Genomic DNA, 15,393 nt, shown 5'->3' on the forward strand with positions numbered 1-15,393 from the left:
AATGGAAAAATATATTTTTTCTTCAAAGAAATGTAGTAGGTCCGCTCTATAGTCCGGAAAATACCTTTTAAAACTATATCCTAGAAATAAAATGTTAAATGCTTGCAAGTAGAATGGAATTTGCAGTGTAATGTAGCGTGCAAGAAAACAAAACATTCAGGTTATGTCGCTCCGGCATCATTACTTCATCAGCTTGTCGTTATCTCTTCCTGCTTCTCGTGTCCTCCTGAACAACTCAAATAAAAGTCCTTCACCTTTAGCTCTCATCCTGTGCATTTTCCTTCCTTTCCAACATCCTCAAACTTCTTATTTTCATTCCAAAAGGTTTCCCGGAATCCCGCTTTAGTATTTATTATTTCATCTTCCTCACAATTTTTCCCACAAGTTTTCCAACTTAAACCTAAAAAAATAACAGTTTTTAATCGGTGCTTACTATTCTCTGCCTATGGCGCTATATTCATGTTTATTGATATTCACACAGATAAATGCACTACTGTATCATTCTTGTACACGTTGCAAGGTCATGTATGAGGCACGTGATCTGTCCCAGTGGACAAGTTCAGTTTCAAAATGATAAAACTAAATTCAAAATAATTAAAGACTAAATACAAAACCCAAAACCAGTGAAGTTGGCACGTTGTGTAAATGGTAAATAAAAACAGAATACAATGATTTGCAAATCTTTTTCAACCTATATTCAATTGAATAGACTGCAAAGACAAGATTATTATGTTCGAACTGGTAAACTTTGTTATTTTATGCAAATATTAGCTCATTTGGAATTTGATGCCTGCCGCATGTTTCAAAAAAGCTGGCACAAGTGGCAAAAAAGACTGATAAAGTTGAGGAATGCTCATCAAACACTTATTTGGAACATCCCACAGGTGAACAGGCTAATTGGGAACAGGTGGGTGCCATGATTGGGTATAAAAGCAGCTTCCATGAAATGCTCAGTCATTCACAAACAAGGACGGGGCGAGGGTCACCACTTTGTCAACAAATGCGTGAGCAAATCGTCCAACAGTTTAAGAACAACATTTCTCAACCAGCTATTGCAAGGAATTTAGGGATTTTACCATCTACGGTCCGTAATATCATCAAAAGGTTCAGAGAATCTGGAGAAATCACTGCACGTAACGGCAAGGCCGTGACCTTCGATCCCTCAGGCGATACAGCATCAAAAAGCGACATCAGTGTATAAAGGATATCACCACATGGGCTCAGGAACACTTCAGAAAACCACTGTCAGTTACTACAGTTTATCGCTACATCTGTAAGTGCAAGTTAAAACTCTACTATGGAATGTGAAAGCCATTTATCAACAACACCCAGAAACGCCGCCGGCTTCGCTGGGCTTGAGCTCATCTAAAATGGACCAATGCAAAGTGTTCTGTGGTCTGACGAGTCCACATTTCAAATAGTTTTTTGAAACTGTGGACGTCGTGTCCTCCGGAACAAAGACGAAAAGAAACACCCGGATTGTTCTAGGCGCAAAGTTGAAAAGCCAGCATCTGTGATGGTATGGGGGTGTATCAGTGCCCAAGGCATGGGTAACTTACACATCTGTGAAGGCACCATTAATGCTGAAATGTACATACAGGTTTTGGAGCAACATGTTTTCATGGACGCCCCTGCTTATTTCAGCAAGAAAATGCCAAGCCCTGTGTTACAACAGCGTGGCTTCATAGTAAAATAGTGCGGGTACTAGACTGGCCTGCCTGTAGTCCAGACCTGTCTCCCATTGAAAATGTGTGGCGCATTATAAAGCCTAAAATAACACCCGGACTGTTGAACAACTTAAGCTGTACATCAAGCAAGAATGGGAAAGAATTCCACCTGAAAAGCTTCAAAAATTGGTCTCCTCAGTTCCCAAACGTTTACTGAGTGTTGTTAAAAGGAAAGGCCATGTAAAAATGCCCCTGTGCCAACATTTTTGCAATGTGTTGCTGCCATTAAATTCTAAATCAATTAAGTTTCTCAGTTGGAACATTAAATATCTTGTCTTTGCAGTCTATTCAGTTGAATATAAGTTGAAAAGGATTTGCAAATCATTGTATTCTGTTTTTATTTACCATTTACACAACGTGCCAACTTCACTGGTTTTGGGTTTTGTAATTAAAGACTAAATATTTATGTAGCTGCTTTCATTCCAATGTTTCTTCTCCTAACTCCACTATCTGGCCTTCTTCTAAATCCTTCTATTTTCTTCCCTGTTCTGGAAGAAAACCAGAGGTCTCCCGGCCTCCACTTATTCATTTTAACATTTCTTTTTTTTTTCTTCCTTCCACCGCACCTCCCCTTCCTTTCGTTTCTTCCCCCCTTCTCATCTCTATCCAGTCTTTGCAGTGGATTTGTCCCTCCCGACTCCCTCCAGTAATTCCGGCAGCGAGAACAGAAATATCCTAACCCCCTCACCTCCTCTCCACTCAGCCACTCTTTATTTCATTTTCCCCATGAAAATGTATGCACTTTCTCCAAGGTGGGTGCCAACATTTTGCCTGGAAGCTCGGCTTTTTATCTACCAACGCACAACTACTAAAATAGTTGCTGTTCTACCTAAATCGATACAGATGTAGGCAGGGAGAAGCACTCTTCACTTCACTTTGGAAAGCGTGGTCCACCGTGATATGAGTGGAATCCCATCAGTGGAGGACTGTGTGAGAGCTGTGGGACAGCACTGCTTTCATTTATTGCTTCTTTGGACAGTACGGTGGTACCTCAACCCAGGAGCATGGTGCTCAAATCAGCCCTGTCCATTGAAATTTGCCGTCTTTTCCGGACTATAAGCCGCTACTTTTTCCCCATGCTTTGACCCTGCGGTTTATAAATCAATCAATTCTAGTATCAATGACTGTGTTTGCAGCAATACTGACGTCGTGTGGATGTTGTTGTATTCCCTGTCTGCGTTCTCTGCTTAACCGTCTGATCACCACAGCGATTAGCCCCGCAGATGATAGAACTGTTCAGATGCACCTTCTGGCGCACGACAAGGAAGATGAATCTGATGACGAGGATACCTGCCTGATCTGTTTTCAGACCCTGGTGACTATATATAAAAATTGAAAAGAGAAAAAAAATTTAAAAAAATGATGATGATGTTGAACTCTGAGTGTAAACATAACTTGGGCCTAGGGAAATGAACTGTTAACTGAAAATTGCAAGAAAAAGTAATTGGGGATAAAAAGATTCTGGGGAAGTTATGTGATAAACAGGAGGGAAATGTAGAATAAACATGTATATATAATATCTAGGGCTGCAACAACTAATCGATTAAATCGATTATTAAAATAGTTGCCAATTAATTTAGTCATCGATTTGTTGGATCTATGCTATGTGCATGCGCAGAGGTTTTTATTTATTTATTTTTTAATACATTTATTTATTTATTTATTTTTTAAATGTTTTTAATAAACCTTTATTTATAAACTGCAACATTTACAAACAGCTGAGAAACAATCAAAATAAGTATGGTGCCAGTATGCTGTTTTTTTTAATAAAATACTGGATAGGATAGAAATGTAGTTTGTCTCTTTTATCTGATTATTAATCGAAGTAATAATCGACAGATTAATCGATTATCAAATTAATCGTTAGTTGCAGCCCTAATAATATCACACAACTTTATGCTTAAGGGCCGTTGCTATAGTTATTATTTGTATTTTTGTATCTGTGCAAAACATTGCCAGCCGTCTTTATCAGTGTTGTGTCCAGACTCGGCCTGCTGACTGCCAAGGCCAAACATCGGGTACCGGGACGCAGACAAAGCAGAGACGGGCCGATAGCACCATCGTCGACACATTTGCATTTTTGTATAATCATATATTGTGTCTAACTGGAGTTGTCGAGATTACCCCCTTCCCTCAGCGACAGCTTCAGTGATGGAACAGGGACCTTCCAAATAAATAGAGGAAGAAGTTTGGATCTGTAACTAGAATACAGCCCAAAACACGTGTCTCCTCATTGAGCCAAATTGAACTCTGTCTCTGCATGATTCCTTGCTTCTCGTCTGTTTAACAGATGTCATCAGTGTTTGAACCTGACAACGGTGCGGCTAATCTAAGGATTTTTCTTCGCTGGCAGACATAATGCTAATAGTTTAAAAAAAATACAACAACGTGCAAACACACTGAAAAGGTGTGTTATTGTGTGCCATGGCACCATCGTTTTGGTGTTGAAAATGTACTTCCTGTTTTGTACCTTGAACCGGAAGTATAAGAAGTCCTGTTTCGTCTACTATTCGCCCACAGTATTTCTGCTCAAAAGTTAAAGTTAACATACCACTGATAGTCACACACACACTTGGTGTGACGAAATTACCCTTTGCATTTGACCCATCCCCTTGTGAGGGGAGCAGTGAGCAGCATTTTTGGCAGCGCTCGGGAATCATTTTGGTGATTTAAACCCCAATTCCAACACTTGATGCTGAGAGTGCCAAGCAGGGAGGTAACGGGTCCCATTTTTATAGTCTTTGGTATGACTCACGACCTACCGATCTCAGGGCGGACACTCTAACCACAAGGCCACTGAGCAGGTGGCCTCGTGAGCAGGAAGGATCACTCCAAGCAACGTTATTTTTCAATTTTACAATATACCTAAAACAATTCATACTTATTAAACCGTCCCATGTGCGATGTCTGTAGGAGTGTTATCATTAATATTTGTACGGGCTATCGTAATGGAATCAAGCTAGCACTATTAGCAGTAGCGAATATACCAACACGTTTACAAGTGTCTTGTGTTATTATTATTATTATTATTATTATTCAGTTTTGTAAATTCACCAAAACGTCCCCGTGGAGTTATTGAGTCGGTTTAGCTGATTGGAGAGCTAGCTTCTGCTGATAGCGGGTCCATGACGATGACGTCTGTTTTGTTTGATCAGCCGTTTTACTACCGTGTGAGAGGCACCGTTTGGAAACAAGTAACGTACAAAATCTTTTGTATTGGTACATATAAAATTTTTTATTTGTGTGCGGCTTAAATACCGATGCGCTCTATAGCTGTAAAATACGGTAATTGAAATCAATTCAATACTTGCTTGGCCCTCCCAACACACTACAATTTTATTTTTTTAAACAAAAAAAAACTTTTAGATAGGAAATGTTTTTAAAAAATGACAACAACTTTGGTAGTTGTTTGTTTTTTATATTTTTATATTTCATATAGCTTTTTCACTTCCATTACAATTACAATATTGGAGCCTGGAGTATTGGCCGACACCATATTAGTCTAAAACGATATCAGCCCAAATCATAACACATATTTCTATTATTTTGTAGTGTATAATGTTAGAAAAAGTGTGATCAAGTGAAATGAATCAAACAGAGAACAATGGTCGGTATAAAAAACACAAAACTATTCATTCTCAACCATCTGGAATGGACTTGTACGGTCTTCAAGTTGAAGTGGAGTGGCGTTTTTTTTCTTACCCCCACAATAATTAAGTTAGTTGAATGATGCGGACACATTTGTTACTGGTTACGTATATACATCTGCTTTGGAGACTTTGTACGTGTAAGTAATATGCAACTATAATTATTTGATACTTGTTTATATTGACAAATGTGCTGTTTTAGTTTGTAATATTTTTCAATTAAGGACACTTATTATGTATGTCTAGCTCAGGGGTCACCAACGCGGTGCCCGCGGGCACCAGGTAGCCCGTAAGGACCAGATGAATAGCCCGCTGGCCTGTTCTAAAAATAGCTCAAATAGCAGCACTTACCAGTGAGCTGCCTCTATTTTTTAAATTGTATTTATTTACTAGCAAGCTGGTCTCGCTTTGCTCGACATTTTTAATTCTAAGAGAGACAAAACTCAAATAGAATTTGAAAATCCAAGAAAATATTTTAAAGACTTGGTCTTCACTTGTTTAAATAAATTCATTAATGTTTTTACTTTGCTTCTTATAACTTTCAGAAAGACAATTTTAGAGAAAAAATACAACCTTAAAAATGATTTTAGGATTTTTAAACACATATACATTTTTACCTTTTAAATTCCTTCCTCTTCTTTCCTGACAATTTAAATCAATGTTCAAGTACATTTATTTTCTTTATTGTAAAGAATAATAAATACTTTATTTTAATTCTTCATTTTAGCTTCTGTTTTTTCAACGAAGAATATTTGTGAAATATTTCTTCAAACTTATTATGATTAAAATTAAAAAAAAATATTCTGGCAAATCTAGAAGATCTGTAGAATCAAATTTAAATCTTATTTCAAAGTCTTTTGAATTTCTTTTAAAATTTTTGTTCTGGAAAATCTAGAAGACATAATGATTTGTCTTTGTTAGAAATATAGCTTGGTCCAATTTGTTATATATTCTAACAAAGTGCAGATTGGATTTTAACCTATTTAAAACATGTCATCTAAATTCAAAAATTAATCTTAATCAGGAAAAATGACTAATGATGTTCCATAAATTATTTTTTGCATTTTTTCAAAAAGATTCGAATTAGCTAATTTTTCTCTTCTTTTTTTCGGTTGAATTTTGAATTTTAAAGAGTCGAAATTGAAGATAAACTATGTTTCAACATTTTATTGTCATTTTTTTTGTGTTTTCTCCTCTTTTAAACCGTTCAATTAAGTGTAAATATCATTAATTATTAATAATAACATAGAGTTAAAGGTAAATTGAGCAAATTGGCTATTTCTGGCAATTTATTTAAGTGTGTATCAAACTGGTAGCCCTTCGCATTAATCAGTACCCAAGCTCTTGGTTTCAAAAAGGTTGGTGACCCCTGGTCTAGCTTGTGGGCTATTGTGTGCTTAGCTGTTGTGTAGTTGCTAGCTCCTAGTAGCCTACAGCCTACCACATATCCCTTTTTGTAAAATGCAAGAAAACACCAACCATGTTTGCGTATTTAGCTGCAAACCGATATCATTTGTTAGTTGTTTTTTTGGCTGATATCAGACGGATGGTTGATATCAATATCGGATTGGGCTAATGTGCATCGAAATGTAACATTGCTCAAGCAACACTCGTGGCCGTACCTCCGGGAAGTCCGTCCCAAACTTCCAGCCAGTCGTACTTGCAGTCCCCCTCTGCGCCCGGCAAGGGGTCATTTTCCAGGTCAAAGGTGAGGAAAGTGAGGGTCACATCCATGCTGGGGGGCACAATGATGATGAAGGAGCACTCCAGGTTATGAGGGTATTTGTCAGGGAAGCCCGGAGACTCGATGAGACCCGAGGGAATGGTGAAGTTTCTTGAGCAGTCTGAACCTGGGAGGACGTGAAAACAAAACATATATTAGAAAAGTGTTGACAGAAAGATAGAACGAGAGCCTCTCATAGTAGTCTGATATTACCTTCATGCTGGTATCATTCGCACGTATCATTTTCAAAAATCGATATAAGTATTACATTTTTTTAAATCTGTTTTTAAGCCATCTCTATGCAACCAGAAGGAGCTTTGCTAACCTCTAACCAGTTTCAAAAAGGTTTAATTGTGTGAATGCTAGGGATGTCCGATAATGGCTTTTTGCCGATATCCGATATTCCGATATTGTCCAACTCTTTATTGATACCGATATCAACCGATACCGATACTGATATATACAGTTGTGGAATTAACACATTATTATGCCTAATTTGGACAACCAGGTATGGTGAAGATAAGGTCCTTTTTTTTTTAAATTAATAAAATAAAATAAGATGAATAAATTAAAAACATTTTCTTGAATAAAAAAGAAAGTAAAACAATATAAAATCAGTTACATAGAAACTAGTAATTAATGAAAATGAGTAAAATGAACTGTTAAAGGTTAGTACTATTAGTGGACCAGCAGCACGCACAATTATGTGTGCTTACGGACTGTATCCCTTGCAGACTGTATTGATATATATTGATATATAATGTAGGAAGCAGAATATTAATAACAGAAAGAAACAACCCTTTTGTGTGAATGAGTGTAAATGGGGGAGGGAGGTTTTTTGGGTTGGTGCACTAATTGTAAGTGTATCTTGTGTTTTTTATGTTGATTTAATTAAAAAAAAACAAAACAAAAAAAACGATACAGATAATGAAAAAAACGATACCGATCATTTCCGATATTACATTTTAAAGCATTTATCGGCCGATAATATCGCCCGGCCGATATTATCGGACATCTGTAGTGAATGCTCCATATGGTTTTCTACACCAAAATTCATGTATTTATTAAACTTCATCAACTTCTTCTTCTTCTTCTTCTCCAGATTTTGGCGCACTGTTCAGCCTATTCGGGAATCGCGGGCTTTCCCTTGATACATTCCAAAAGTTCCCAAATTTCCCAGATTGCCAGGTTTTCCGGGACATTTTTCCCCATTCAAAATGAATTGACCGTTTTTCAAACTTCCACCATTTCCACATTTTTCAACCGATTCATACCATTCCACCTTCAACACATTCCACCATCCTGGAAATTTAAACTACCTTTTTTCCAAGTTCAAAAAAAGTTCCAGGATTTTTCAGAATGCCTGCTTTTCCAAAGCCCTATTTCCAAATTTTCCAACCGATTCAAACCAGTCCACCTTCAATATATTCCACTCATCCTGGAAATTGAAACTATTATTTTTTCAAGTTAAAAAAAATTCCAGGAATTCCCAGAATTTATGTTTTTTCAAACCTTTTTTTCTGCCGACTACTGCTTCTACATTTGTCAACCCACTTCAACCGTTCCACTGTCAAAACATTCCTCTTAATCAGGAAAAAAAAACCAAGGTTGTTTTTCGAACTGGAAAAATTTCTGGTTTTCCCCAAATTCCCGGAATTCCTTAATACCATTTCTCTATTAAAAATGTTACTACTTCTACATTTCTTGACTGATTTTGAAAAATTCCTACACCAACCATTTCAGACCATTCAAGTTGTTTGCCATTTTCAAAAAAATTCCCGCTTTTCCCGAAATTCCCAATTTTTTCTGAAATTCCCATTGAAATCAATGGGACATTTTTTTAAGTTCCACAAATTCCCACATTTTTCATCTGATTCAAACTGTTCCAACTTCAAAAATATTCAGCCTGTTCAGGAATTGTGTGCTCTACTTCAACAATTATAAAACAAATTCCCGGATTTCCCATAATTCCTTTTTTTTTTTTTTTGTTGCATTTTCTCCTTTCAAAATGAATTTGACGTATTTCAAACTTCCACAATCCCCACATTCCTCAACCCATTCAAACCATTCCACCTTCAACACATTCAACTCATCCTGGACATTCAAACTACCATTTTTCCACATTCAACAAATTTCCAGGAATTCCCCTTTTTTGGTAACCTATTTGCACCCTTCTTAAGTTTGACTACTCCTTTCACATTTTTCAACCGATTCAAACCATTCCACCTTCAGCATAAACCAACATTCTGAAAATTTTTTCCAAGTAAAAAAAATTCCAGGATTTTCTATAATTCCTGGTTTTCCAAAGCCCTATTTCCACCCTTTTTTCTGGCGACTACTCCTTCCACATTTTTCAACGCATTTCAACCGTCACACCGTCAAAACATTTCTTTTAATCAGGACAAAAAACTAAATTGTTTTTTTAACTGGAAGAACTCCCGGTTTTCCCGAAATTCCAGGAATTCCGTAATACCATTTCTCAATTCAACATGTTACTACTTCAATCAATTAAAAAAATTCCAACACCAACCATTTCAACTCATTCAGATCAGTCAAGTTGTTTTTTACCATTTTCAAAAAAATTCCCACTTTTTGCCGAAATTCCCAATTTTTTCTGAAATTCCCATTGAAATCAAAGGGACATTTTTTTAAGTTCCACAAATTCCCACATTTTTCATCTGATTCAAACTGTTCCAACTTCAAAAATATTCAACCGTTTCAGGAATAGTGTGCAATCAATCTACTACTTTTCCACATTCAACAAATTTCCAGGAATTCCCCTTTTTTGGTAACCTATTTCCACCCTTAAGTTCGACTACTTCTTTCACATTTTTCAACCCATTTCAACCGTTCTACCGTCAAAACACTCATAATCAAGACAAAAACCAAGTTAGTTAAGGAACGAGAAAAATTCCCGGTTTTCACGAAATTCCAGGAACATTTCCATTTGAAAAATGCCAACACCAACCATTTTAACTCATTCAGACCATTCAAGTTTTTTTTAACATTTTCAAAAAAAGTCCCGCTTTTCCCGAAATTCCGACATTTTGGGAAATTCTCATTGAAATCCATGGGACATTCTTCAAAGTTCCACAACTCCCACATTTTTCATCTGATTCAAACTGTTCCAACTTCAAATTATTCAGCCTGTTCAGGAATTGTGTGCTCTACTTCAACAATTATAAAACAATTTCCCGGATTTCCCATAATTCTTTATTTTTTTGCATTTCCCCATTCAAAATGAACTGGCCATTTTTCAAACTTCCACAATTCCCACATTCTTCAACTCATTCCACCTTCAACACATTCAACTCATCCTGGACATTCAAACTACCATTTTTCCACATTCAACAAATTTCCAGGAATTCCTCTTTTTTGGTAACCTATTTCCACTCTTCTTAAGTTCGACTACTCCTTTCACATTTGTCAACCCATTTCAACCGTTCAACTGTCAAAACACTCATATTCAGGACAAAAAACAAGTTGGTTAAGGAACTAGACGAATTCCCGGTTTTCCCGAAATTCCAGGATTTCCGTAATACTATTTTTCAATTCAACATGTTACTACTTCAACATTGCTCGACCCATTTGAAAAACTCCAACACCAACCATTTCAACTCATTCAGATCAGTCAAGTTTTTTTTTACCATTTTCCAAAAAAATTCCACTTTTTGCCGAAATTCCCAATTTTTTCTGAAATTCCCATTGAAATCAATGGGACATTTTTTTAAGTTCCACAAATTCCCACATTTTTCATCTGATTCAAACTGTTCCAACTTCAAAAATATTCAACCGTTTCAGGAATTGTGTGCAATCAATCTACTACTTTTCCACATTCAACAAATTTCCAGGAATTCCCCTTTTTTGGTAACCTATGTCCACCCTTAAGTTTGACTACTTCTTTCACATTTTTCAACCCATTTCAACCGTTCTACCGTCAAAAGACTCATAAACAAGACAAAAACCAAGTTAGTTAAGGAACGAGAAAAATTCCCAGTTTTCCCGAAATTCCAGGAACATTTCTTGACCCATTCGAAAAATGCCAACACTAACTCATTCAGACCATTCAAGTTTTTCAACATTTTCAAAAAAAAAATCCCGCTTTTCCCGAAATTCCCACATTTTGGGAAATTCTCATTGAAATCCATGGGACATTCTTCAAAGTTCTACAACTCCCACATTTTTCATCTGATTCAAACTGTTCCAACTTCAAATTATTCAGCCTGTTCAGGAATTGTGTGCTCTACTTCAACAATTATAAAAAAAATTCCCGGATTTCCCATAATTCTTTATTTTTTTGCATTTCCCCCATTCAAAATGAACTGGCCATTTTTCAAACTTCCACAATTCCCACATTCTTCAACTCATTCCACCTTCAACACATTCAACTCATCCTGGACATTCAAACTACCATTTTTCCACATTCAACAAATTTCCAGGAAGTTCGACTACTCCTTTCACATTTGTCAACCCATTTCAACCGTTCAACTGTCAAAACACTCATATTCAGGACAAAAAACAAGTTGGTTTTCAGTTTTCCCGAAATTCCAGGAATTCCGTAATACTATTTTTCTATTCCACATGCTACTACTTCAACATTGCTCGACCCATTTGAAAAATTCCAACACCAACCACTTCAACTCATTCAGACCATTCAAGTTTTTTTACCATTTACAAAAAAATTCCCGCTTTTCCTGAAATTCCCAAATTTATTTAGAAATCCCCATTGAAATCAACGGGACATTCTTCAAAGTTCCACAACTCCCACATTTTTCATCTGATTCAAACGGTTCCAACTTCAAAATAATGGAAAATCGTGTACTCTACTTCAACAATTCTAGAAAAAAATTCCAGGATTTCAGTTCGACTTCAGCATTGGAGCATTCACATGCAATTCCTTCAGGAATTGCCTCATCTAGTTGTAATTTATACACCAAATAATACAATGCGAAAATCGGTTTAAATCGAGACTCCATTCCGAATCGAATAGTCACCCCAGGAATCAAAACCCTAGGCGCCCAAAGATTCACACCCCTGCTATGAGGTACTACATCCTGAAAAAGGTATTTCCCAAAGAAAGCCAATGGGAACATAACAGCCGGTAATCATTTCCAGACCCCTTCATTGATTAATTACTACATCAAGAGCTGCGTCCTACTTCTTCTTCTTCACGGTTGGGTAGTCACCCAGTTAAAAGCCGGGACTATCATCATAATACGTACTCACACAAATATAAACTGACTAATACACACACACACGTTAATAAGAGTTTTAAGGGTAATCGGACCTTTTAATAACTTCCTTTTCTCAATACTCACACACAATTGGTGTATAGCACTTACGGAACTATTATTCTCGTTTACTCCACCGTGTGGACACACACACACACACACACACACACACACACACACACGCACACACACACACACGGACTGTCTAAGCCTCTTATAGTAACCCATATCCCCCTCCAGTCTGTTTGGGTGTCTGCTCTCATGCGTGCATGTTTTCACAAGTAAACCAAGAGAAAGTTAGTGACACTTAAAGTGAGTGCGTAGTCTCGCTTGTGTGATGTGCATTCAAACTCAAGTTCAACATTACAAAGATCTTTGACAATATTGTTGCCATTAAGAATATAATAATAATAATAACTAGAAGGAATTGCGTGTGAATGCTCCAATGCTGAAGTTGAAGTGAAATGCTGACAGAATGTATGAATGTAAGAATAGTTTGAATGTTGGCATGGTTTGAATGTTGAAGAGTTTGAAATTCCAGGAAAAACGACATTTTGTTTGCAACTTGGGAAAGTTGTAGTTGGATGAGTGGAATGTGTTGAAGGTGGAATGGTTTGAATAGGTTGAAAAATGTGGGAATTGTAGAAGTTTAAAAAATACAAAATTCATTTTGAATGGGGAAAACGTCCCTGAAAACTGGGAATTCTTGGAAATCCGAGAATTTTTTTAAATTGTTGAAGGAGAGCACACAATTTTGAACAGGCTGAATATTTTGGAGTTGGAACGATTTGAATCAGATGAAAAATGTGGGAATTGTGGAACTTTAAAAAATGTTCCTTTCATTTCAAATGGAAATTTCGGAAAAAGCGGGCAGCTTTGGGAAAATGTGGGATTTGTGGATGTTTGAAAAAATGGACAATTCATTTTGAATGGGGAAAACGTCCCTGAAAACTGGGAATTCTTGGAAATCCGGGAATTGATAAAAATTGCTGAAAGAGAGCACATTATTTTGAACAGGCTGAATATTTTGGTGTTGGAACGGTTTGAATCAGATGAAAAATGTGGGAATTGTGGAACTTTAAAAAATGTTCCATTCATTTCAAATGGGAATTTCGGAAAAAGAAATTCTGAAAAAAAAGGAATGTTCTGAATGAGTTGAAATGGTTGGTGTTGGATTTTTTCAAATCGGTCAAGAAATGTTGAAGTAGTAACATTTTTAATTGAGAAATGGTATTAAGGAATTCCAGGAATTTCGGGAAAACCGGAAATTGTTCCAGTTCGAAAAAACTACTTTTTTTTTTTGTCCTGATTAAAAGGAATGTTTTGACGGTTGAACGGTTGAAGTGGGTTGGAAAAGGTGGAAGGAGCAGTTGCCAGAAAGAAGGGTTTGGAAAAAATGGGAAGTCCTGGAATTTTTTTGAACTTGAATTTCCAGGATGAGTGGAATATATTGAAGGTGGGATGGTTTGAATCGGTTGAAATATGTGGAAATGGTGGAAGTTAGGAAAATGGACAATTCTTTTAGAATGTGGAAAATGTCCCTGAAAACTGGGAATTCTTGGAAATCCAAGAATTTTTTTAAATTGTTGAAGGAGAGCACACAATTTTGAACAGGCTGAATATTTTGGAGTTGGAACGATTTGAATCAGATGAAAAATGTGGGAATTGTGGAACTTTAAAAAATGTTCCATTCATTTCAAATGGAAATTTCGGAAAAAGCGGGCAGCTTTTGGAAAATGTGGGATTTGTGGATGTTTGAAAAAATGGACAATTCATTTTGAATGGGGAAAACGTCCCTGAAAACTGGGAATTCTTGGAAATCCGGGAATTGTTAAAAATTGCTGAAAGAGATCACATCATTTTGAACAGGCTGAATATTTTGGTGTTGGAACGGTTTGAATCAGATGAAAAATGTGGGAATTGTGGATCTTTAAAAAATGTTCCATTCATTTCAAATGGGAATTTCGGAAAAAGAAATTCTGAAAAAAAAGGAATGTTCTGAATGAGTTGAAATGGTTGGTGTTGGATTTTTTCAAATCGGTCGAGAAATGTTGAAGTAGTAACATTTTTAATTGAGAAATGGTATTAAGGAATTCCAGGAATTTCGGGAAAACCGGAAATTGTTCCAGTTCGAAAAAACAACTTCGTTTTTTTGTCCTGATTAAGAGGAATGTTTGGACGGGGGAACGGTTGAAGTGGGTTGGAAAATGTGGAAGGACTAGTTCCCAGAAAGAAGGGTTTGGAAAAAATGGGAAGTCCTGGAATGTTTTTGAATTTGAATTTCCAGGATGAGTGGAATATATTGAAGGTGGAATGGTTTGAATCGGTTGAAAAATGTGGAAATGGTGGAAGTTAGGAAAATGGACAATTCATTTAGAATGTGGAAAAATGTCCCTGAAAACTGGGAATTCTTGGAAATCTGGGAATTTTTCAAAAATTGTTGAAAAAGAGCACACAATTTTGAACAGGCTGAATATTTTGGAGTTGGAACGGTTTGAATCAGATGAAAAATTTGGGAATTGCGGAACTTTGGAAAATGTCCCATTGATTTCAATGGGAATTTCATGGAAATTTGGTAATTTCGGAAAAAGCAGGATTTTTTCGGAAAATGGAAAAAAATTAACTTGAATGTTCTGAATGAGTTGAAATGGTTCGTGTTGGATTCTTTTCAAATCGGTCGAGAAATGTTGAAGTAGTAACATTTTTAATTGAGAAATGGTATTAAGGAATTCCAGGAATTTCGGGAAAATCGGAAATTGTTCCAGTTCGAAAAAACAACTTCGTTTTTTTGTCCTGATTAAGAGGAATGTTTGGACGGGGGAACGGTTGAAGTGGGTTGGAAAATGTGGAAGGAGTAGTTGCCAGAAAGAAGGGTTTGGAAAAAATGGGAAGTCCTGGAATTTTTTTGAATTTGAATTTCCAGGATGAGTGGAATATATTGAAGGTGGAATGGTTTGAATCGGTTGAAAAATGCCGTGTTACAGGCACCATTTGGAAACAATTAAGGAATGCAAATAAACATTTACAAAATCTTTCTGTGTAAATATCTCATTTCACAACGTATA

At 36.5% G+C, this 15,393-nt stretch overlaps 2 protein-coding genes across 3 annotated transcripts in view; both read right to left on the reverse strand.

Moving 5' to 3' along the window:
- Nucleotides 1–15,393, reverse strand: part of LOC133663222 (frizzled-7-like) — a 791,936-nt gene that overhangs the window by 734,080 nt on the left and 42,463 nt on the right. The window lies entirely within an intron of this gene.
- Nucleotides 1–15,393, reverse strand: part of LOC133663220 (neuropilin-2-like) — a 342,926-nt gene that overhangs the window by 215,144 nt on the left and 112,389 nt on the right. For both annotated transcript variants that reach the window (XM_062067529.1, XM_062067530.1), the window contains exon 4: nt 6,997–7,224. In XM_062067529.1, the coding sequence (XP_061923513.1) occupies nt 6,997–7,224 (228 nt within the window). The remainder of the gene's footprint in view (nt 1–6,996; nt 7,225–15,393) is intronic.

The sequence above is a fragment of the Entelurus aequoreus genome, linkage group LG13 (assembly GCF_033978785.1).
Source record: "Entelurus aequoreus isolate RoL-2023_Sb linkage group LG13, RoL_Eaeq_v1.1, whole genome shotgun sequence".
Taxonomy (NCBI): Eukaryota; Metazoa; Chordata; class Actinopteri; order Syngnathiformes; family Syngnathidae; genus Entelurus; species Entelurus aequoreus.